The following is a 22,944-nucleotide window of genomic DNA, read 5'->3' on the forward strand; positions in this document are numbered from 1 at the left end:
GTGTTTATGACTATTGTTTATATATACTAATAAAGATCATTCAAATGATTGTTTTTAACTTTATAGTATAAATACGTATTATCATATTATTACTAAAATTGATAACTTTGTTTGGAAATTAGGGGCTAGAAAAAAATATATAGCCTATCAAGAAATAATTATGACAGAGTTGATGAAATATGCATTTATTATGAGTGAGCAATACATGTATGTGCTCATGCACATATTTAATAATTATATTGCTCGTAACCAATCGCTGTTGCCCTTTGATTGGGTCATCAAGGTAAGTAGCTCTGTAAAACAAAAACACATACACAGATGCCTTTAGACACTCGGAGAGCCAACCTAAAATGTATTTTCATCGAATAAGTCTCACAAATGTTTTCTCTTATACCTTGTAATGCTCCCAGCTCTGGATTTCCTGATACAGGGTGTTTCCCGGGCAATCTGTGCTTGTAGCTTGCCTGTGCCCATACAAGGAATAAGAAGAGCTCAGTCCTCCTGCATCCACAGCGCACTTTGTGAAGTCGTATCTCACCATATCAATGGCACTTTTTCCCGGAAGGCTGGAAGTAAAATCGCCTATGAAAGAGACGCCGTAGCCTTTGGAGTTGTACCCTTTGGTGTGGGCACCAACCCAATTCCAGCCGCGACCTTCGTACAGGTTTCCATCAGAACCTGCAACAAAACTGCACGGGACAGTGCCATGAAACAAAAAATGCAGTTGTGTACACAATCGGTTTAAAGAGCAATTTGTTGCAGAATGACAAACATGTTATCTAATAGGTTATTCGGTCAATTTTAAACTAAACAAAAACCCTGACGACATTCCTTACCTGTATCCAATATCATCCCATCCATTGGTTTGCTGGTGAAACTTCTGCATCGAGCGCATATCGCTAGCGCATTGCTCGAAGGTGGTGCATGGTTTGGAGGGTTCATACGTGTGGTGGATGAACAGGTATGGCACAGGGAGAGACAGGTAGGTAGGGGATCCGATGTACGCTGCTGCACCCCACTGAGACCTAGTAATGATGTTGGGACAGACTGTTGGAAAGATGTCAAAAGATTAAATACGAAAGTACACACCTGCTTACAGATTTAAGATGCTTTTTTTTGTAAATATAAAGTTGTTACCTGCATACACAAATGCAAATTTCTCAAAGCCCTTATGCATGACAGCATCCAGTGTCTTCAAGTCCGAGTTTTTGTCAAATCCCAGATGATTAGTTAATGCATCCGCTATTTGTTTTTTAAGCGAAGAGAAGCGGAGAAGCTTTCTGAAGTTTATCCTTCGCTTTTGGCTAATCAGATGGGGTGCGGCGTCTAGTCCAGCACGGTCTAACTTGTGACCGTAGTAACTCTTCAACAAGTTGCTTAGTGATATCTCAAGATGGTTAAATTTGGCAACTTCTGACCCAAGAATGATTCCATCTATGCCTCCAGTTAACAAAGCGTCGGTGGCCAAGGAAGGCAAACCGGAGAGTGTGTACACCTTCGGGAATTTAATGCTATCCCAGAAACCCTTAGTGCCGAGAGGAACAGTGGTTTGCTCATTTCGAGCGTGATGTAGAAAAGAAGCAGCCAGGTTCTCAGTCAAGGTCAAGGGGTACAAGCCTGGGATCAGATTTTTGGTGGTGGATTGTAGACCAGCTTCAAGTCCCAGTAGCATTGGGGCTAAAGCCACATTTGAACCATCTAAGGTGAGAACCACACCTTTCTCTTCACCAAACTGTGATACCTTGTGATGAACAACCTCAGAAACGTATTCAGCGACTGATGGTTTCATTGCAAGGTTATGTGCATCGCTTTCATCACCGAGGTAGTTCTCGATCAAGTTGGTTTGGAAGCCAACAGTCTTGCGGATACCCTTCACCACTTCAAGCATTGAAAGGCCAGGATTCTCATTTTCAATACTCTCGACAGCTTTGATGACATCATTCATGTTCCTTGTGATGGTGGCTTATGCAAGATGTACAAAAGGGATAAAGAAATTCAAACAGTAGAAATTTTAAGTAGAGATGCACCGATATATTGGTTAATAAACGGTATTGGATGATAAAAGCAAATTTTCACACTATTGGCCGACAGCTTAAAAAAAGCCAATGATCAGGACAAATAGGTCCTGTCAATAAAAAGGGGACAGGAAAATTGAATAAATGTTTGCACACTCTATATAGATAGTGTTAAGAAACATCACCACTTTGATGTTCAATAAAAATAGTCATTATATAAATTAATGACATTCAAAAAGTTTAAAAAAATATGGAGAAATTTTCTATCGGTGCATATATCTTATTTAAAGTCAACCAAAGTGACATTGTTAAATATCTGAAATTCATACTTGCTCTGTATTAAAAACCCAGCCACATTCCTGACTCAAAACAAAGATTTAGACTATAATACATGTCGTATGAACTATTTTGTATTTTTGTTTTTTTTTGCATTATATCTATGACTTACCATCAGTACGGCAACTGGCCGAAACCATCAGCAAGGAAACAAATAATCCCCAGCGAGAATTCATAAGGACAGTGGCAAACGACTATATTCTCTTCACTTTGGGTGTTTTTTTATGCAACTGTATCTTATATAGACAAATACATGCTTCTATTTGCGCAAGAACATGCTGATAAACAGGCATTATATAAACTGTCTATAATAAGGTTATTTTAGGTGTGAGAATGTGACAGATGTTTCCAACGTGTCTCAAACCTTAAAGTACTATTGGTTAAACCAATGACAAACTAAGATGCCGTGTTGTTTCTATCAAAGGTTAAACTACTTTTGGTATGTTTCAAAGTTGCTGTAATGAATTATGCTTTTGTTTTGGTCTGTCTTGGTATCATTGTAAACACAATACACTCATTCACCAAACTGGTTACATTTGTCACCGCTGTTTGCTTTGCATTTGAATTGAACGAATAAGAAGTGTTTGGTTTTTGTGAAAAATTGTTAAAAAGAAAACATATTTTTTGTAACTTGTAATACAAACAAATATTTTAGAGAGCTCTTCTCTTTTGACTAAGTTTTCTTTGGGTAGTGTAACCAGGAACCACAGTATCAAATGTTCTACTTTTATATAAAACAGAATTAACAAATTAAGCAGGTTGCACATCTTTGAATGGAAGAGAGAACTATCCCAAGATAACATGGCCATTATTGTATTATTTTTGTATATGTAAATAAGTAGGATAAGCATGGCTGCCAAAACAATTTGAAATGTTTTCAATGTTTGTTTTTATGTCTTTGTTCAAATAAATCTTAAGCGCTCAAGTAGTCAATGATATGAATAGTCATGAAATCGCCTTCAATTCTACACAACCTTTAAACTTTTTATGTATGTTTCATTTGACCAGAATAAAAATTGGAATTTAAAAATCAGCATATCTGTATGTACACATTTATTTTGATATTAAATTTGTTTTTGTATGTTAATGTCTAGTGTACAGAATGTCTTTGTATTTGTGTAACTGTTCAGAAGTAGGGGCATGATACAAACTAAGAAAGTCACTGCCCTAAAACAGTACATATTTTACAATAACAAAGTGACTTATACATAATGTACATATTTAAATTATGACAGGAGAGTGTTTGTGTACCATTTATGGTACATGTGTGCACACGACAGTCTCTTTGGTTAATGTCTTTATCCGTTCTGTTTCTATTTTATTTCTCCCTTAAATAGAGAGGGAATAAAAACGCTGGTTGATACTTTCGTGTTGGCTCATCACAGCCTGGCAGGAATCATTATTGATCAATAAGACCTCAGCGATCCATTCCATTGTCTTTTACAGGTGGCGCCTTGAAACAAGCTGCTCGTAAACGTTCACAAAACTCCAGCTGCTCCTGCAAGAGAACGAATGTACACATTGAAGTCAATATGAAAAAAACTAAATTTATTAAATTGAGAATTAAAGGAGTAGTTCAATTTAAAATGAACTCACTCGCCCACATGTCATACGTCACTCACATGTCTGTGTATGTCTTTCGTCTGTTTAAAACAAATTGACGCTTTTGAGGGAAGCTTTTCAGTGTTCTTACCCATATAATGAACTTCACAGGGGGGGCTGTTGGTCAATGTCAAATTTCGGTTTCATCGTAGCTTCAAAAGCCTCTATACCAAACCATGACAGATTATTGTTTAAAATGGTCAGTTCGATAGCAATTCAGGGATGTTTAAATCTTTTGAAATCTATGCGTTACCTTTCCAACGTGATTGCTTAATACAGAAGTCGTGGCATGCTGGAGGCACGCCATAAAAAATGTCTAATCGTTTAGCTAGACAACACCCTTATTCATCAGCTTGTGCTGTGTAGAGCCTTTGAAGATGCAATGAAACAGAAATTTGGACCTTTACCAACAGCCCCCCATTTAAGTTTATTTTATGGATAAGAACCTTGGAAAGCTTCCATCATAAGCCTCAATTTGTTTATGAAAGGAAAAATAAACACATGGAAGGCTTGTATGGCATGTGGGTGAGTGAATTATCATGAATTTTTTATTTGAAAGTGAACTACTCCTTAAATTGAATCTGTCAAAAGTCAGCGTTTTATCAGAATGAAACCAGAGCTGAATTTTCCGAGGGGGCTTTTTAACAGGACATTGAGGCTGAAAGTCAATATCTTTTTTGTTACTATTTGGGAAAGCTTTACATTAGCTGGAATTTAGCTTTAGACTGTTTTTTATGCAAAATCATTGCCTAAAACAATGACAATATGTTTACTAAAATCTACCAATAGCTAACAATAGTTCAACTAGATGATGAAAGATTTAGAGGCGGAGCAAATTAATACATTTATACAAAACACCTTATTATCTGGCTTACGTAACTGTGACACTTCAATACAGAGAAAGTGAAAAAATGAAGGTCAAGGACAATAAACAGAATCAGAAAAGCTAATGGCTAAGAGTTGAAGGAAAATTCATTTACCAGGCTCTCCTCTTGTCCCTTCAGGTCCTGCAGTCTCTGGTTGAGCAGCTCTTCCAAACCCAGAGACTGATCTCTACAATCACTCACACCACGAGGCGATTCTTCAACTAAACTACACAAATGCACATTGCAAAGCATGTCAAGACCAAGTCTCATATTAAGTCAAGCTAATGTAGTTCCATCAGACAAGATTTGTTTGTATCGTGCCACAACTTTACTGACCAGCAGAGGACACCCAGCACGTGTTCATGTACGGAGGAATGAGGGGACCGGAGAACCGACACCAGCTGCTGCACCATCCCCATAGACAACACTGTTTCTGAGGAAGAAAATAAAACGGAAATGCAAAATGGCAGTAAAAACATGATGATTTAAAAGAATACATCTAGAGTCAGTAGTACCTTTGTGTTCTGGGTGACTGGTCAGAAGGTTGAGTAGAAGAAATGCTGATTTGGTTCTCAGTTTCTTACTGTCTGACTGCATCCCCCTCATCAGCACTGAAAAGCCATCATGTGTCAGGAAGTCCTTCAGACCTGCTTCCTGTTCCCGTACTAAACCTGGGAAAAGTGAGGCAAGCTTCAAAATACTTTTATTCAAAATAGACTGATGTTCAAAATTGCTGAAATTAGGAAAGTTAGTTAATTGATATATATTATGAGCCTGCCCTTCCTATAAGCGAACTAAGCAGGTGCTTAGGGACCCTGCCACCACAAGGGGGCCCCCAAGAGCACATGATTTTACAGCTTTTGTGTGATATATTCACGACACACATCCACTTTCTCAAGTAGGGTTGTACACACACATTTTTTTCTCTGGTGTGTTTCAATTTTTATTTTATTTTTGACTAAATGCAACATTGCAATATTAAAATAAGAGGTAGGAGTAAAATTTGGAGTTACTGGTTACAGAGTTGAGCAGTGACCAATCAAATCAAAGAAGACGGAGCTACTGTCACATTTCAAAACATTCAATATTTGATAACAGTTAAGTGTTAAGCGATAGTAACGTTGAACATCCCGACAGCATTGACGGATGCAAATGAAAAAATGCTGATTTGGATGAAAAATATGTAATTTACGTGTTTCATGTAATTTAAAATTATCTGTCAATTCAGTGTTGTATTTGGGATAAACTTGAGAACAATTGTGTTCACATTGTAAATTAATTTACTTACATGACACTGCGTAGAGTGCTTTAACTCGAACTGTGCTGTTTGTGTCATGATCTGTGTGTTGCAGGAGTGTCGGGAGCGCCCCCTGGTTGAGCAGGTAGCACTGCACCTCAGGCATATTCTGGGCACAGCTGGCAATGAGCTGAGCGGCTCTCCAACGAATCCCCGCTTCCGAGTGACCCAGACATTGTGACATACACAAATCCAGACCTCCCAACTTCATCAGATCTGCCAATTACACACAGTTAAGGCAAATGGCAAAACATTCCTGCGTGAATGATGTGGGACCATAAACAAGCACCCACCTCTTGCATTGTCCAGGTTCTCACACAGCTCAGACAGCACCTCCAGTGCGTCCTCTCTTTCATCCTCCTCCTCCTCCTCCACATCTTCCTCACTTTCTCTCTCTCGGGATTCATCCCTTCTTAACACTTCCAGACACCGTTTCATCTGTTCTACCTCATCCATCTGTCCTTTACACACCTCCGCGAGGGCTGCTCTCAAAAACTCCACCCTCTAGTGAGGCAGAGAGTTTATAATTATGATCATAAAAGTAACTGTAGTGTCAAAAATGTTTTGTCATCATCTATGTGAATAATACAATTGTAAGTGTTTTATGGAGATCTCATGATGCAATTTGGCGTGTGCATGATAGTTTCTCACCTCCTGTGTCATGGGCTCTGTAGGAGCCGGACCATCAGAAGCAGAACCGGCCTCCACAGCCATCCGAAGCACACCCTGCAAATTATGGGGCTGACGTCTGTTACCATTGCCTTCTGCCATCTGAGAAAAGAGACATATTACATTAATATGAGTCGTGACATCATAGTGATTCATCAATGAAACGTGCTTAAACATGTCACTTTGCAAAGAAACATGGCACATGAATATGTCCAGTATATTTGTTTACCTTAGGTTAACAGGTAAACCATGTGTCATGAACAGTGAACTGCACTCATCTTATGCTATGTAAGTTTTGTTGATGTGTACGTCACGGGTATATTTTCCGACATATAACCGTTACCTAACCGTTTGTCAGTCAGACCAAAATTTGACTTTACCAAATTCTAGTTTGATCCTACTGATGTAAAAAAGCAGGAGTAAAACACCCGTCCTACCTTGTAAAAGTGATGTGCGTCGTAGACGTAATAGTATATTACGCGTGATGCTTATCCTTTTCTTCTTTGTATTTTTCTTAAGATTTTAACGGCTACGACTTTTCATCCAACGTATACTGTAAATTGGTATGCTAAGGAACGCCGCCGCGATATATAAATACCACTTTGAAGCCAGAAGTTTCCAGATCCTTCAGTTACAGCGGCGTGAAGAAGAATGTCGCCGAGTGATGACGCAATACGCACTTTACCGTCATGTTGTCGGTTCATCGTAGCAAATATTTTTTAAGAAAGCCATGCCTTAAAAAAATCCCTTTTGGGTTGCCACACAAATATCTTGTTTAAACTGTATTAGCTTTTTATGCTAGGAATAAGATAAAGCGTCTGAGGATAAAGCGAGTCACATATTGATGACGTAGCACTATTTCTCCGCGCATGCGCGTGCGTAGTTGTCAAACTCCGCAAAATGGCTGCGCTCGTGGGTTTCCGTGCGTGCCTGTCCGGTAAGTTATGAAATGATTTTATTTGCCGTGGTGCCTCTTGTTTCTCTCGTGTTCATGCCACGAGTGATTTGCGTATTTTATTCTTGAAATGTGCGTAAATATGTGAATAAAACAGTCTAAATGACATTTATTACGGGCGGAGGATGAGATGCTCGTGTTGCTTATGCAAGGTCAAGTTCCTATGCCGCATGTGTAATATATGTAACTGAGCGTTTCAGTAAAAACGAATTTAGGAGTTGTCCTGTGTCAACATGCATTGAGAAAATCTACTCTAAAGATCGTTTTTAAGATGTTTATACGAAGTCATGCAGTCTCATGCAGCGTTTGACATCATTACGAAGATAAAGCACTGAACATTTGAGAGAGTTTTTGTGTTATTTGTTGTAACCTTACTGATACGTTTTGCTGTGTTTGATGTTATGTAGATGAATAAATGGGAAGTTTTCGTTTCTGTTTTTAGCTCTGCAGTTGACCTCCCCCGGTTTACTGCACAGCTCCTATAAACTGGTGAGTGTATTTATGAACAAAAATCGTATGATCAATGATTTTGATAAAGTGATTTACATTTTCTTCATTTGATTACAATGTGCACAAGTATAATAAAAAAATATCCTGAGAAATTGATGGACTGAGTAATATACTTTAGAATAAACATATTAACAAATTACAATTTCTTCCCTCAGTGTGCAGTTCCTCTAAATCGGCGGAATTTCGCTGCGGAGGCGAAGAAGGTTTTCTCTCGTGATAAACCCCATGTGAACATCGGCACCATTGGTCATGTTGACCACGGCAAGACCACCCTTACTGCTGCTATCACCAAAGGTATTTTAAAATAGTCTTATCCACCATCACTGGTGAAATATCTCATTCGTAACTGTTAACCCATACGTAATAATTGTGTAAAGCTCCTCCCACTTTCAAAACACTAAACAAGCACTCACACACACCAGGTTACATAATCTTTAAACGTGTCAAAAGCACTGTGTTTATTGAGTATTGTGTGTGTCAGTTCTTGCTGAGGCAGGTGGTGCACGTTATAAGAAATATGAGGATATTGATAACGCTCCAGAGGAGAAAGCAAGAGGAATTACCATCAACGCCTCGCACGTTGAATACACCACTGCCAACAGACACTACGCACACACAGACTGCCCTGGACATGCCGACTACGTCAAGGTAATGTGCTCGAATAACATGGCTGAAGATGTTCAACATCTCACCAAAATATGTCGAGATTTCTATTTTTGACAATTGTTTTGTAGTACAAATTCACTTTATTTTGGAACATAATGATTGCGTTTCTCAGCTGGCTCCAGATTTACTGCAGTGCACTTGATATGCCCTCATCTCTTCGTCTGTCTGTAGAACATGATCACAGGAACGGCTCAGCTTGATGGCTGCATCCTGGTGGTGGCCGCGACCGATGGTCAGATGCCTCAGACCCGTGAGCACCTCCTGCTGGCGCGGCAGATCGGCGTGGAGAACGTCGTGGTGTTCGTGAACAAAGCCGATGCCGTCCAAGACAAGGAGATGCTGGACCTGGTGGAGCTGGAGATCAGAGAGCTGCTCACGGAGTTTGGCTACGATGGGGAAAACACTCCCGTCGTGATCGGATCGGCACTCTGCGCTCTGGAGGCAAGAAGCACATCCCAGCATTCAGTGCATTACTTTTAATACTGAACAAGACAAACTGTGTTCTTATGGTGGGAGTTTGTGTTTAGAACAGGGATCCGGAGCTGGGTATTAATGCTGTGATGAAGCTTTTGGAGGTGGTGGATACGTATATTCCTTTGCCAAAGAGAGAACTAGAGAAGCCATTCTTGCTGCCCATAGAGGGAGTCTATTCTATTCCAGGTAGGTGCACTGCTCGCTTGTCCGGTGGATTAGGATGGTCGACTAGTCATCTAACTGTCTGTAGGGCTTGTGAGCTGAACAATCAAGTCTCCATCTTCATGGATATGTGGAAAAATTCTAAAGTTGTACATCCCTAGTGAATAGTTGTTATCTCGGAGTGTGTAACGCTTTGTATGACTTCTACCTCTAGGTCGTGGGACTGTGGTCACTGGCACACTAGAGCGAGGTGTGATCAGAAAAGGGGATGAGTGTGAATTCATGGGACACAGTCGTTCCTTCAAGTCTGTCGTAACTGGTGTGAAAAACAGTATTTCTTCTAAACACACAAAATATCAAATTTACCCACAATGCATCTGTCAAAGGAAGGTTTCATTAGAATTATTTCCTACTTTCTCGTTCAGGTATTGAGATGTTCCATCAGTCACTGGACCGGGCGGAGGCGGGCGATAATCTGGGCGCTCTGGTCCGTGGGCTGAAGAGAGAGGATGTTAGAAGAGGTATGGTGATGAGCAAACCTGTATCAATCCAACCACACCAGAAGGTCAAAGCTCAGGTTAGTGTTTGTTTTGAAAAACACCTTAAACTAATGCTTCTGCTTCAGAAACCGTTTTAACGTGTTGTGTGTGTTCAGGTCTATGTTCTGAGTAAAGAGGAGGGTGGTCGCCACAAACCGTTCGTCACAAATTTCATGCCCGTCATGTTCTCTCTCACATGGGACATGGCCTGTCGAGTGGAGCTTCCTGCGGGCAAGGTTCACTTTTTTTTGACATTTTCATGGCCGTTTTCTTTAGAATTTTGATTCACCTTGAAATTTCACCCTTTTGTTGTTGGTTTTGTAGGAGATGGTAATGCCGGGAGAGGACACGTCATTAACTCTGACCCTTAGACAGCCCATGGTTCTTGATAGAGGTCAAAGGTTCACGCTCAGGGATGGCAACAAAACCATCGGCACGGGTCTGGTCACAGATATCCTTACCGCCGTAGATGAGGACAAACACAACTGGGGCTGAGCGAGGACAGAGGTGTCGTAAAGAGATGAGAAACGGGAAGATCTTTGAGACTTTGACCATTGAAGCCCTTCTGGACTCATGTTCTAGAAATGTTGCATTTTGGCTCTGTGTATTAAAAAATAATGCAATTAGCAAAATATATCTGTTTGCTAAGGGGGGGGGGGGTGTATTTGCCCTGATTGCTAATGTCAATGCAAGCCCTTAAAACACTTGAACTTTCTTTCATCACATTAACTTTCAAAGAAATGCTTTTCCCAGAGTACGAAAAAGTCAGCTGAGAAATTCTTTTCAATATGTTTGAATGATCCTTGTCCATGTAAATATATCAAATTTTTTGAAATACGATTGACTTTCGGTCTTGAGCTGTAGATTCTTATTTACAAGACAAGGCACATTTGCAAAGGGCTCAGACTGTAACTGGCCTTTCATTGAATCCTCTTGATTTGGACACGCATACATTTGATTCTTTGTTGTCTGGTTTCCAGTCGTGATATCTGTCTATAAAATGATACAAATGTGGCTCATGTAATAAAATGTATTTAATAGATTTGCAGACCGAGTGGTTGATTTAAAGGCATTATTTAATGCTGTGAGTTTTTTTAATCCTGAAGACCATATGTTCTACATATAATACCAACTATCGAATGTAGTAACCTATATGTACAATATAAAAGGAAGAGTAAAACATTCATTAATGTTAAATAGTGAACTTTTATTAACACTAAAAACAGTCGTTGTGAATGGTTGCATTGTAATTATTTGCAATGTGACTTATTTTGTCTCATTTTCAATATGACAAACAATATATAGTTTGACTGGACACAAAACCTGTTACAATCCTGTCACAACAAAGTAAACATCTTTCTCCGCTATTTTACCAGTTCAAGCAGAGAAACATTGTGCGTTGAAAGCAATCCATAATTTCTCAGAATGTCATTATTTTCATAATGTGGGATGGGACGTGATCAAATAGGAACATGTGGGCTGCGATATAATAGCCCATACTGTTTTTCCCCACCCACATGGTTCACATAAAGAAACATTCTGGAATATTTTAGATTAAGAGTTTTCCTTTTTTGTAATATTCGTGAATGAGTTCAAAACATCCTGAGACTCGAAATTTTACCCTTGTGTCCCAATCTCCCTCTTTCATTCTCTCGTAATCCTAGATAAAATACTGCATGCTCTCAGTGTCTTGCATTCGACATCAGTTCATCCCTATTTGAAAGGGGATTCCGTTCATCTGCTCATATGAATCTGAAAAAGCACATACACACAAATGAATAACATGTAAAGAGAGACACGAGTTCCATTTTATTTTTAATACCGTTTCATTTATACAGGAAAAGAAACACTGACCAGTGTCTGTGTGGTCAAACGTGAAATCTTTCTGTCCATCGTCATCAGGGTTGATATAGTCTGTGACAGAAACGAGATGAAGTCAAATAATTGTATGCGATTGATTGACCAATATGGTAAAACACAACATCATTTCAACTCTTTATCACAGGTGCTATAACGTCATCAAGCTTTCATATTTATTACAGTTGTTTTCTTATTACACACACACTCACCGTTGTGTGTTAAGTCTTCATAGGAACAGTGTGAGTCAGCCATCATTTCGTACGACCCTGTAGGCAAATCATTTATTATTTCATCATCATTCACATGATGTTTTATCATAACATTCAGAGATATGTCAAGATATTCAATAGAAGAAAACACTGACCCGTGTCTGTGTTAGTAACGTCCTGTCCGTCCTGATCAGGATAGACATAGTCTACTCCCGGAGAAATATTTACAGGTAACATGTGAGTTTGTGTATGTTCTTATTGATGTTGAATTTTTTTTTTGGACAGTGTGTGTATCTTACCCCCTTCTTGTGCACTTCTGTGTTTGTGCTGCTGTGAGCATTTGCGGGGTTGAGCGTACAAGTTTGCCATATTCTCATACGACTCTCCATCTTTGTAGAAGAAAGAGAGTTTAAATGATGCTGTGCTAGTTTAATGTGTCTTGTGTAACGTCACTGTCTCTTTCTTCTCACAAAATAACATCAATTTCACATCAATTTATTTTTGTCATGTCTCATAACTTTTATGATTCAGTATGTACGATTGTGGGTTCAAAAGCGTGTGTCTTTACCAGTATCTGTCAGATTTTGAGGCAATTGTAGGTTGTCCTGATAAGGCCTTGGCCCAATCCCGTCCTGTTCATTCACTTCCTCAGGGGTAATGTAATCTAAAACAAACAACTGGTTAACACACAGTAAAAGGAAAATCGCAGATGACACGCACTGCTCATACCTTGGTCGGCTGAAACATAATATGTGACTTTCTCTTGGTTGGTGTATATGGCCGCCTCTACATTCTCATAGGACTGTGCGTCATCTTTCAAGAGAGAAACAAATATCAATGTCTCTTCTTGGCTTTCCTGTAGCTCAATGGTTATAGCATGGTGCTAGCAACGCCAATGTCATGGGTTCGATCCCAGGGATTGTACTCAGAAACAATTGTATAGTACAATGAAATGTAAGTCGCTAAAAGCTTTTGCCAAATGCATGAATGTAATGTAAATGTCTTGTCTCCCACACATGTTTGAAATGATAAAGCTGACAAAATGTTATTTTTGAGAAATAAACATTTTTATATTATCTATACATTTACACAGATTTTTTGTGTAAAGACAAGAACCATGTGTATGAGAATTGATTAGCAGTATTTTACCTTTCTTTTTGGTATTTTTGCTCTGTACACTGTCTGTAGAATGCCTGTGAGAGCAACACATTCATGCAACACTCACTACAACATTATACATAAAAGAATCTATGTTTTAAAGCAAAAAATTAGCTTTGAAAGCAGGACTTAGTCACCTAAAGCTGGTATAATTGTCCACTTGTTTGTTTCTGTAGGTACTCTTCGCTACGTGTGCTGCAAGAAAATGTTTTTTATTTATTTATTTCATTGAGATGATGAATACACCTGCTTATTTAGGACCACCAAACAATCAATGGTTCCAGATGTATGTGAACATGGAGCTCCAAATGTATGCATATTGTTTTATTAGATCAAAGTGGCATAAAGTTAAAAACAAAAACAGTTAAACAAAAAATTGAATACAAAGCATTTGGATATTTTTGGGGCCACTACTGTATACGTAAGTGCTAATATATATTATGTTGTCTGACTGTTTATCTATCACAGTTGCTGTTTTCTATGTGTTGTTTGTCGGTTGCAGGGTTTACACTTACTCTTCCTGTGTCGTTGTGTTTTGCAGATGAAGGTGAACAGAAAAATCCCAATGAGAAATGCTGAGGCAGGAACTGTGTAAAGTATCCAGTCAGGCCGAGACACTAAACATGACAGTCAACCTTTTAATATCTTCCATCTGAATTATTAAGATTTCAAACAAACACAGACATACCTGTTCTGTGTGTGGTGTTTTTAACTGGCCTGGGCTCAGGTCTGGTGATGAACAGATCTGTAAATGAGAATTTGATATAGTAAATGCAGTTCGACAATATTTTATGGCAAAACTACTTTTATTATCATTGTATAGCTATTATTATTTGCCAACATATGAAAAATAGTGCAGTTGTGTGTGTTTGTTTTCAATGTGTTACTTTGAAAGTTTAAATATGATTATTAATAAACATATTAATAAGTTTGACGATAAATATACGATTTATTTGACCTATTAATCTATTTTTTATCCTCTAAAACAGTATTATATTCATATTTAAAATGTAACCAGCCTGCACGCCACTCACACACACAAACACAGATCCCAAGAGGGACTAGTAATGATTTTCTCAGTATTCACACCTGCTGCCTTAACATTTCCTTTATTTTTTCTGTTTAAGAGAAAAATATTTGCAACAATGGATATTTTTATTAGAAGTCATGTGTGCAATATCTGAGTTCCAACCATCGAAAACAGACCAAAGTTAAGCATTATTTACATTTTTAAAAGCATATAAACTTCATTGAATTGAACATTGACAATATTGTATTTCCACGTGCACATTAAGTGTGATTTAATATCAATATGTATTCAATATAATATTAATTTTACTCTATCTCTCCCTTTATATGTATAGGCTGTAACCTTCTTATTACTGTAGCTACAAATTAGCTATTTTTATGTTAAAATCCTTTACTTTTTTGTCTAGTTACAAATTTTAAAATTTACCCTGATAAATTATCAACATGTAACTAAAGCTTCACGGTTTTACCTGTAACACTGATCTCCGTTTGGTTCATCTTTGTGTTCGCGGAAACGTGTGAATGAGAAATGACGGTCAAAGAAGATGTGAGGAAGAAAACAGATGTGACGGAAGAGAGAGAGAAACACGTAGAAAAAAGGAGAAGTGAGAGAAACAAACAGTCATAAACAACCTTACACAAAACAAGTGGTTTTAACAAACAACAACACTTTTTCATGATGTGCATATAATAATATCGTTGATTTCTTTTCTATTATTTAAATGATTTAAAAAGTCATATTAAACCTATATCAATAATCCAAATGAAGGAGCACACAAAAAACTTCAACTCATCTGCATTTTAATTCACACTTTTATTTGCCCTTCTTCATCAAATAAACAAACAAACAAACAAACAATTACGTCAAATAATGCACAATCACAAATCTGCTTTCTGTTAGTAAGGTTAAGCCTCCTTAACTCGGACACTTCAGCACGCGCACCCGCATCGTGAAATCACCGGGTAGCGCGCACGGATCCATGCGCATCTCTTGAGGGCGCGAGAGCCCTGGCAGTGCCATCGGAGCAGTGAGACGCTCGCCGACTCTATCGGTTTGCAAAACATGCCTTCCGGTAAAGAACAAGACCGTTCGTTCGTGCAACGTCCTTCCTTGAGGTATCGTGGCCAGAAACGAACGCCCAGATCTTTCCACACCCAAAGCACCGAACACCAGGTGTACGACCACAACCACCGCCGGACCCTGCGCTCCGTTTTCGGCCCCACGTTGAGCTCCGCGAGATCAAGCTCGTGAAATTCACGAGGCATCGGTCCTATGACACCGATCCCCCCTTGCGTGACCTGGGACCCGTTACCCCGCGTCGGTGGGCCAATAGAGGAATAAAGGGGATCAAAACTGCTGCCGAGTTTCCGCCTCAAAAAGTGAGGAAGCGAATCCCTCTCTCCCGGTTCGAGCGCCGAGTTCGGGTCTTCCTGCAGATCCGGTACCGGCAGGTGGTCGCTAGGCATAGGGCGCACGCGCAGTTGATGCTGAGGCAGCGCGAGGTGAACGGTGACAGACATGCATAGCACGAGCGCGGGCGACACCTTCATTTCCATTCAGGTCGACAAGAAGTTGTTCAAATTTCCAATTTCGCTCTTCTTTTGCAACTATTATGCCAATTTTAGGTTTTTGTGTGCAATTTGGGTTTATTGCTGGCAAGCAAATCCTGATTCTCTTTTGCGTAAAACGTTTCCAATGTCCTCTATTGCACTTCGTGTTTTTTAAAAGCGTTTGATAAACAAATGATGTCAGAAAGAAATATATACAGTTTTATAGTACTTACAACACAAAAATATTTTTTCTTTCCAAATGGAAGCATCAATGTGACTTTCTCTTATGAATGGCTTTTGGAGTCGCCAAACGCGTCATGATTTGCGCTGCAGCTCGTTTTATCTCACACTGCATATTGCCCCGTGGGCTCGAGCTCATGTCACCTTTACCAGCTACAACACCCCTCCCACGGGTGACCTGAGACTCCTGAACGCCCAAACGAGAGCTTTTTCAGGTGTGAAGTGATTTCCCTGAACTGTGTGAATCAGCGTTGCAGATACTCATGGTTTAGAATAAGGTGAATTCAAAATTAATTTTATGTGATACATTTAGAAACCGTGTGAAAATGAATGATGTTTTCAAGGTTGTGTAGCCTAAGTGTAAAAAAATGTGACAAGGTTTGCGATTGGTGACCTTCAAGTTGCCATTTCATCACTCCTTGAATGAATGACGCATTTTATCACTTTAAATCAGTCAATTAGCTCACTACTCGACCTCTGACCTTTTCCAAGCACTGACTTTGTGCCTCAAGGTTCTACGTCAGTGACACACACAGGAAAAATTCACACACCTCACCCACGCTAATAAATCGAATCATCAGGCCAAGCATACCAGTGAGGACAAAGAAAAACAACACAAACACACATTTACAAATAAAAAAAATGGCCCTCAGTAACATCATGAATTTTAGGAAGATCATTTGTGTGTGATATACACTACATGTGTCATAGCTATGTTGTGTTTTCTTTCTTCTCTTCTAATTTTTTGCTTATCATTAACATAATGTTTCATTACAATAATCGTAACTATCATATCACAAGCCGCAATTGTCCACAGCAATATTCTACTACATAAAAATATTCTGAAGCTTGGTATTATGAGAAAAATTACACATGAAATTAAAACTTATTGGTTTCCGAAAGTTTTTTTCGAAACAACCTTTCTTAGTCCCTTAATGGGCAATTATCCCGGAAAAGCGTAAGAAACAGCTCGCGCACGCGTCAACCAACAAGCAAAGAAGACCCGCTTACCATCAAGATTGGCCGCGCTGCGTCAAGATTGGCTGCGCTGTAGGCCTGCAGCTGCAGCTCGTTACTCTTGTGATAGACAGGGAAGTTGTGGTGTGGTTGTTTGTTCACGGCATAACGGTGATGGATGTTATAAACGGTGGTTATAACGCTAGAATTGCAGATTGATTAAAACTGATAGATGGAGCGGTCTGCGTGTTAATAGATGCCGGACATGAACTGCATGCGGTGAGTGAAACTAAGTCATATGTCTCTGTTTTGTTGGCAATCGGCGTGTACGTGCAAAATGTTAACAACACGAACTTATAGTGAATCAACAGTTCTGCAGGGATAATGTTTTTGTGATTATGTATTGCGTGCTGTGATTTAGTTGATCCCCGCACACCCCCAGGAGGATGCATTTTTCCGGAAATAATCTTACAGCTGTATCTATCTTTTACAAATGTGATCAAACTAAATACTAGTATGCAATAATACTCTATAGGTACCCAAGATTAATATGAGATTGGCCGAAACTGTGTGTGTTTAAGAGAGTTTGTTCTCTCGTTTTCCATAATGTGTGATGTTGTAAATGTGAGAACTATGCTGTCTGACAGAAATGCAAAGGTTTCCAGATAAATTAATGTGTGTGTTTCTCCCTAAAGGGTTGTTCTCAACAGTTGTGACGCAGGTGTGAGTGGTTTGTAACTGAGGGTAAAGCCGGAAACTCACATCTGTCATTTAACATTAGTGAGTGCGGAAAGCATTGTTTAGCTAAATTACACACATTAGGGGGATACAGTAAACTCACGCTGTCCTTGGCTTGATAAGTGTAACACACACTTATGTTTGTCTTATTATATTGGTGCGACCATTTCATAGACTGATTTAAAATCAAGTTAATGTATTTTTTACTTTTTAATGATTTGACATCTTTATACACCTTTTTATAAAGTGAGGACCACTTTAAGGGATAGTTCAACCGCCCAAAAACATTCTGTCATCATTAACTCCCAAAGAAAATGATTTGGAAGAACGCTTTTTACCAAACAGTTCTTGGACCCCTTTGACTAACATAGTAGGAACATTTCCTTTATAATATTTTTGTTCTGTTAAATACAAAAGAAGATCTTCTGCAGAATGTAGGACAGCAAACAGTTCTTGGGCACTTTTGACCACCATCTTCATTTTTCCAACTACGGTAGTCGATCTGGTCCAAGAACTGTTCGGTTACAAGCCTTCGTCTTAATATCTTTCTCTGTGTTCAACCAAAAAAGAAACAGGTCTGGAACAACTAGAGAGTGAGTAAATCCTGACAGAATGTTGATTTTTGTGTTAAAGTTGGATGTCAGGCACTTCTGTAGAAATACAGCCAGTTTCTTAATGAAAAGTAACAGCTATTAATTAAACCTCATATAATTAACGTAAAATAAATGTTATTTGCTAACTTTCTGTAATTTAAGACAGTTTAACTAACATGTCAAGCATTGGACAAAGCATAATGATGGCAGGCTCTAGAGTCAAAACTAACCCGGTTATAGATTCATTTGAAAATAAATATTCGAATCAACTTGACAATTTCATAGGCAAGCAACAATTATTATTATTATTATTATTATTTATCATGACACGATAAATATAAATCTAATATTTTACGTATAAACGTCGACTCTTTACCAGTGTGCTGAAGCCCTCGCGCCGTTGTTTTAAACACGTAAACAGCGAATGTATTTTAGCCACGCCCCCTCGTCAGCTGACGGTGCGCGTGACACGCGCTGCTATCACTTCCTAACGAACGGAGACGCGCGGGTTCGCGTAAAAGTATGTGAATTAACGGTAAGTGTGTGTGAAACGACAGCCGATGATCTGATGAATGATCCGATAGATGAGTCTTGTGTCAAAGGAACGGATTTGATCCACCGGTCCGGTGATGTCTTTCCGTTTGGTTTGTTTATGTACCGTCTGCTGCAACATTGTAACCGTGTGATCTAAATCACGGCTTGCTGTTTAATAGTTATTTATAATTATGGATTATAATGCGTTAACATTGTAATGAAAAAGGCGAAGGAATAGATACTATACAATTTCTGAATAGGAAATGTTGTTTGACAGTTCAAAGTTAAATCTGTATCATAAATAGAGTGATAAAAAGTTTATGTCTATGGGTACAAAGTGCCACCGAGTCGTATTGGTAATTTAGTGAGGTTGAATCAAATTTGTAGGCTTTAGCACTTTTTACAAAACTAATGGTTTCAGAGGAAATTTGCACAAAGTAGTCCCAAGTAAACTATTATAGAGAGTTCAGAGAGCAATAAATCAATATGTCATACAGGAGCAATAATACTACGTGCTAATGTAGTCTTGTAGTAACATCGTATACAATTTCTTCATAGGTACGTATCCATTATAAAATCTTACTAATACACATTGGTCTGTGTGGCTTTAGGATGCCCTAATAAATGAATGTAAATGTGTGAAACATATGACATTTATCTCTTCATAGAGTGTGTTAAGGTGTTGGGGTGTGATTTTCGGACGACATGCCATCCAATAAGAGTTTGTCTGATGCCCCAATCACCCAGTTTGTGAACTGTAGGATCCTAAAAGACCACAGACTGCAAAGGTAACATATCACCTCGATTCTCTGTATGGATTTTTAAGTGTTTTAGCAGATGTAGTCAATAACAGGTTTTGTATTTCCAGACTATACAGAGTATTCACTAGAGTGCATTACATTATGTTCATTAAACAGTATGAACTTGGAGTGTATTTCACTGTTTTGTGTGTCTGCTTTCAGGGAAGACCTGTGGGTTCGGGAGGGCAAGATTTTAAACCCTGAGAAGTTGTTCTTTGATGAAGAAGGTTTTGCGGATCGCAAAGTTGACTGTGGGAATAAAATCATTGCACCGGGGTTCATAGATGTTCAGTTAAATGGTAAACTATAGACACACATATATAGGAACAGTATACAGTATGTTTTTTATGTTTGGACATATCTGATCTATGATGACATTGTATTGTTATTGTTAATCATTCTGCAAATGTTTTTAAATAAAAATGTGTATCCCAATTTACGGCAACTCGTAACAATTTTCCAAATTGGCAAATTCGTATGAATTAGTAAGATCTCATTCATACATTTTTGTGCACTTTGCTTTTGTGCCAGTGGGGTGGGGCTTCAGGATCACTTCATTTTAATAATCGCACGTTTTTGTAGGAATCAGAGGATGAATTCACACAAACCTTGGAAAAAAGTTTAAATAGAGATCATGCTGAACATGGCTGTATTCATAGGTGGATATGGCATCGACTTCTCCCAGGCCACCGATGACATCAGAGGGGGCGTGGCTTTGGTGGCCAAAAAAATTCTAGAACATGGTGTGACCTCGTTCTGCCCCACCCTCGTCACATCCCCAACAGTCATATATCACAAGGTACAGTCTATGAACCATCACTGTCCTTGATTTACTTTTTTTTTATTAAATTTAAAAAGTGCAATAAAAAGCCACATAATACAATATTCACCTTGTGAGATGATTGGTGGACTGCACTAGTGATGTGTGGCTTTTCCTCCTCAGGTCATCCCTGAGATCAGAGTTCAGGATGGTGGACCTGAAGGGGCAGGAGTTTTAGGTATCTAAATGTTTAATATCCCTTACTGGTTGACTGTCAATTGTGAGCAGCTTTCGATGTCCTTATCTCAGTTTACTCTATTTGTGTCAGGTCTTCACCTGGAGGGGCCGTTTATCAGCGAAGAGAAGAAAGGCGCCCATCCCGCTCAGTTCCTTCGCACTTTTAACGCCGGGGGTGTGGCTGACCTCATGGAGACGTATGGGCACCTGGAGAATGTCGCTATGGTAACACTTGCCCCAGAATTGGCCAATAGTGGAGCAGCAATCCGTGAACTGGCAGGAAGGGGCATAACCGTGTCAGTGGGTGCGTAGGACACAGAGTACCTCTGTTTTATTAAAGGGATAGATCACTAGAAAATACGCATGATGAGTGTGTTTATGTGTAATGGTGTGTTTCTCTGCACAGGTCATTCTATGGCTGATCTCTCTCAGGCTGAAGAGGCCGTGCAGAACGGAGCCTCATTCATTACACATTTATTTAATGCCATGTTGCCTGTTAGTATCACACACATAGCTTTGAATATACATTTGTGAGGACCTCTCATATGTCCAATGGTTTTTATATTAATTGAATAAAATTCTCATTAAAAAAGCATGATGGCCACATTCTTAACGATTTGTGCTCTTAAAGTTTCATCATCGAGACCCGGGCATTGTGGGATTGCTCACGAGTGACCGCATACCGCCCGGCCAGACGGTTTACTACGGGATGATCGCAGACGGGATTCACACACACCCTGCTGCCCTGCGTATCGCCCACAGAGCTCATCCCGCAGGTAACACATTCTACACTTGATGATGAGCATAACATTTTTTTTTGTAAGGGATAATTCACGGCAAATGCACAACATTGAGGGATGCAAAGTGTATTAAAATCTTTTAATGCAAGGATAGCCATAGATATACCGTGGTCATTTGCCAAGTTAGAAGCTGTAATTGATGTTTACAGTGTAATTTGAACAGTTGAAAACACTATCTATTTGCATCAGTTAATTTCAATCATTGATCACACTGACTTGCACTACCTGTGCATTCAACAACACACACCTTTCAGCCAATCAGAATGGAGTATTCAAATAGACTATGGTATATTATAATATAGAATATGCATGTGTGTTTTGCAGGTTTAGTGTTGGTCACAGATGCCGTGACAGCGATGGGTCTTCCACCCGGTCGACACACACTGGGCCAACAGCAGATTGACATCCTGGGCCTTCATGCATATGTGGCAGGTTTGTGAAAATAGCATCATTGGACCTGCTTTCGCTCGGCACAATTTAAAACAAACAACCATCTTGTGATCAATGTGATGGGTATGTTACCGTTATTGAATGCAGATTTTTTATTTCAGGCACCACAACTTTAAGTGGCAGTATTGCGACAATGGACATGTGTGTTAGACACTTCAGAGAGGCATCAGGTTTGTGTGTCTTTGTGTGTTCTTGGTGTCTTGGTCTTATAATTTTGGTCAGGACTGCATAACAGAGGTTTAGTTTTTCTTCTGCATGTGTGTGTATAGGCTGTACTGTAGAAGCCGCATTAGAAGCTGCATCTCTGCATCCCGCTCAGATGCTGGGCATGAGTCACAGGAAGGGAACACTGGAGTACGGCACAGATGCAGGTATGGTCAGGAAAAATATTGTTTTTTTTGTAGTTACATGGCTACCTCTAGTGGCTGGTAGAAGTAATTACATCATCGCAGCCAATTAAAGGATGATTTGGTGACATTCTGTATGTGCTGCAAATATCTCATCACACCATATAATAAAAAATTGTTGTCCACAACACTTATGTTATAAAATGTGCCTATGCTGTGTTTTTTTGTAGATTTTGTAGTGCTCGATGACACGCTGACAGTCAGAGAGACCTACATAGCTGGCCTGCAGGTCTGGAGGAAGTGACATCATCTAAAATGATTTATTATTCACGATTTGCAAGATTGCATGAAAAATCTACATTCATACGGGAGTGTTATTACACTTTGATCACATTGTGTCTGTGTGTCGCTGCAAAGCTCAGGATGTTGATGACTAATCTTACCTGTTCAACTTAAACCACAAGGGTCCAGTTATTTCAATGATGAAATATAATGATGATAATGATGATCCTGTTTTTACTTGTGTCAACATTCAGTTACTTTTTACTTCAATAAAAATAATCATTTAGTACCAATGTGTTGTTTTATTG

At 39.1% G+C, this 22,944-nt stretch overlaps 5 protein-coding genes across 6 annotated transcripts; 2 read left to right on the forward strand and 3 right to left on the reverse strand.

The window, feature by feature from the left end:
• Nucleotides 1-169: 169 nt before the first annotated feature.
• pglyrp6 (peptidoglycan recognition protein 6) lies at nt 170-3,263 on the reverse strand. The gene is made up of 5 exons (XM_056753287.1): nt 2,464-3,263; nt 1,138-1,962; nt 837-1,047; nt 395-689; nt 170-293 (listed from the first exon to the last, which is right to left on the reverse strand). Exons 1-5 carry the CDS (start codon nt 2,525-2,527, stop codon nt 279-281), a joined length of 1,410 nt encoding a protein of 469 aa, XP_056609265.1. The 5' UTR covers nt 2,528-3,263; the 3' UTR covers nt 170-278.
• A 126-nt stretch (nt 3,264-3,389) lies between these two features.
• On the reverse strand, nt 3,390-7,587 carry hspbp1 (HSPA (heat shock 70kDa) binding protein, cytoplasmic cochaperone 1). The gene is made up of 8 exons (XM_056753290.1): nt 7,223-7,587; nt 6,768-6,887; nt 6,410-6,620; nt 6,108-6,332; nt 5,335-5,490; nt 5,156-5,252; nt 4,934-5,045; nt 3,390-3,849 (listed from the first exon to the last, which is right to left on the reverse strand). Exons 2-8 carry the CDS (start codon nt 6,885-6,887, stop codon nt 3,769-3,771), a joined length of 1,002 nt encoding a protein of 333 aa, XP_056609268.1. The 5' UTR covers nt 7,223-7,587; the 3' UTR covers nt 3,390-3,768.
• A 52-nt stretch (nt 7,588-7,639) lies between these two features.
• On the forward strand, nt 7,640-11,139 carry tufm (Tu translation elongation factor, mitochondrial). Its single transcript, XM_056753289.1, has 10 exons — nt 7,640-7,722; nt 8,183-8,229; nt 8,406-8,544; nt 8,732-8,898; nt 9,088-9,357; nt 9,444-9,576; nt 9,767-9,871; nt 9,978-10,129; nt 10,208-10,327; nt 10,416-11,139. The coding sequence occupies exons 1-10, from the start codon at nt 7,686-7,688 to the stop codon at nt 10,584-10,586; spliced, it is 1,341 nt and encodes a 446-aa protein (XP_056609267.1). The 5' UTR covers nt 7,640-7,685; the 3' UTR covers nt 10,587-11,139.
• Nucleotides 11,140-11,334: 195 nt separating this feature from the next.
• Nucleotides 11,335-16,590, reverse strand: LOC130426554 (uncharacterized). 2 transcript variants are annotated; one of them, XM_056753396.1, is made up of 12 exons: nt 14,818-15,236; nt 14,007-14,063; nt 13,834-13,935; nt 13,456-13,513; nt 13,310-13,353; nt 12,890-12,973; nt 12,729-12,824; nt 12,460-12,549; nt 12,316-12,366; nt 12,161-12,217; nt 11,946-12,005; nt 11,335-11,843 (listed from the first exon to the last, which is right to left on the reverse strand). In XM_056753396.1, the coding sequence occupies exons 1-12, from the start codon at nt 15,032-15,034 to the stop codon at nt 11,794-11,796; spliced, it is 966 nt and encodes a 321-aa protein (XP_056609374.1). In that variant the 5' UTR covers nt 15,035-15,236; the 3' UTR covers nt 11,335-11,793. The 2 variants fall into 2 exon arrangements, 1 of the variants encoding a protein (XP_056609374.1); XR_008907194.1 differs by lacking the exons at nt 11,335-11,843; nt 11,946-12,005; nt 12,161-12,217; ... (4 more) ...; nt 13,310-13,353; nt 13,456-13,513 and having other exon boundaries at nt 13,872-13,935; nt 14,818-16,590.
• Nucleotides 16,591-18,870: 2,280 nt separating this feature from the next.
• Nucleotides 18,871-22,929, forward strand: amdhd2 (amidohydrolase domain containing 2). The gene is made up of 12 exons (XM_056753398.1): nt 18,871-18,961; nt 19,629-19,748; nt 19,923-20,059; nt 20,420-20,559; nt 20,704-20,758; nt 20,849-21,061; nt 21,164-21,252; nt 21,389-21,533; nt 21,882-21,989; nt 22,109-22,177; nt 22,277-22,378; nt 22,585-22,929. The coding sequence occupies exons 2-12, from the start codon at nt 19,666-19,668 to the stop codon at nt 22,656-22,658; spliced, it is 1,215 nt and encodes a 404-aa protein (XP_056609376.1). The 5' UTR covers nt 18,871-18,961; nt 19,629-19,665; the 3' UTR covers nt 22,659-22,929.
• Nucleotides 22,930-22,944: the final 15 nt, after the last annotated feature.

The sequence above is a fragment of the Triplophysa dalaica genome, chromosome 7 (genome assembly GCF_015846415.1).
Source record: "Triplophysa dalaica isolate WHDGS20190420 chromosome 7, ASM1584641v1, whole genome shotgun sequence".
In the NCBI taxonomy this organism is placed as follows: domain Eukaryota; kingdom Metazoa; phylum Chordata; class Actinopteri; order Cypriniformes; family Nemacheilidae; genus Triplophysa; species Triplophysa dalaica.

Excerpts from the sequence above, each read along its gene's own strand:
- pglyrp6 (XM_056753287.1), bottom strand. The coding sequence starts at position 2,527 with ATGAATTCTCGCTGGGGATTATTTGTTTCCTTGCTGATGGTTTCGGCC. Across the intron at positions 1,048-1,137 it reads ATTTGCATTTGTGTATGCAG|TCTGTCCCAACATCATTACT; the intron begins GTAACAACTTTA and ends TCTTTCCAACAG. Across the intron at positions 690-836 it reads TGGGATGATATTGGATACAG|TTTTGTTGCAGGTTCTGATG; the intron begins GTAAGGAATGTC and ends TGTCCCGTGCAG.
- hspbp1 (XM_056753290.1), bottom strand. The coding sequence starts at position 6,887 with ATGGCAGAAGGCAATGGTAACAGACGTCAGCCCCATAATTTGCAGGGT. Across the intron at positions 5,491-6,107 it reads AGCACTCTACGCAGTGTCAT|GTTTAGTACGGGAACAGGAA; the intron begins GTAAGTAAATTA and ends CACTTTTCCCAG. Across the intron at positions 5,046-5,155 it reads GTGCTGGGTGTCCTCTGCTG|TTTAGTTGAAGAATCGCCTC; the intron begins GTCAGTAAAGTT and ends GCATTTGTGTAG.
- tufm (XM_056753289.1), top strand. The coding sequence starts at position 7,686 with ATGGCTGCGCTCGTGGGTTTCCGTGCGTGCCTGTCCG. Across the intron at positions 8,545-8,731 it reads TACTGCTGCTATCACCAAAG|TTCTTGCTGAGGCAGGTGGT; the intron begins GTATTTTAAAAT and ends TGTGTGTGTCAG. Across the intron at positions 8,899-9,087 it reads GACATGCCGACTACGTCAAG|AACATGATCACAGGAACGGC; the intron begins GTAATGTGCTCG and ends GTCTGTCTGTAG.
- LOC130426554 (XM_056753396.1), bottom strand. The coding sequence starts at position 15,034 with ATGCACATCATGAAAAAGTGTTGTTGTTTGTTAAAACCACTTGTTTTG. Across the intron at positions 13,514-13,833 it reads AACACAACGACACAGGAAGA|CACACGTAGCGAAGAGTACC; the intron begins GTAAGTGTAAAC and ends ATTTTCTTGCAG. Across the intron at positions 12,218-12,315 it reads CGTTACTAACACAGACACGG|GGTCGTACGAAATGATGGCT; the intron begins GTCAGTGTTTTC and ends ATTTGCCTACAG.
- amdhd2 (XM_056753398.1), top strand. The coding sequence starts at position 19,666 with ATGCCATCCAATAAGAGTTTGTCTGATGCCCCAATCACCCAGTTTGTG. Across the intron at positions 20,560-20,703 it reads CAACAGTCATATATCACAAG|GTCATCCCTGAGATCAGAGT; the intron begins GTACAGTCTATG and ends TTTCCTCCTCAG. Across the intron at positions 20,759-20,848 it reads TGAAGGGGCAGGAGTTTTAG|GTCTTCACCTGGAGGGGCCG; the intron begins GTATCTAAATGT and ends TATTTGTGTCAG.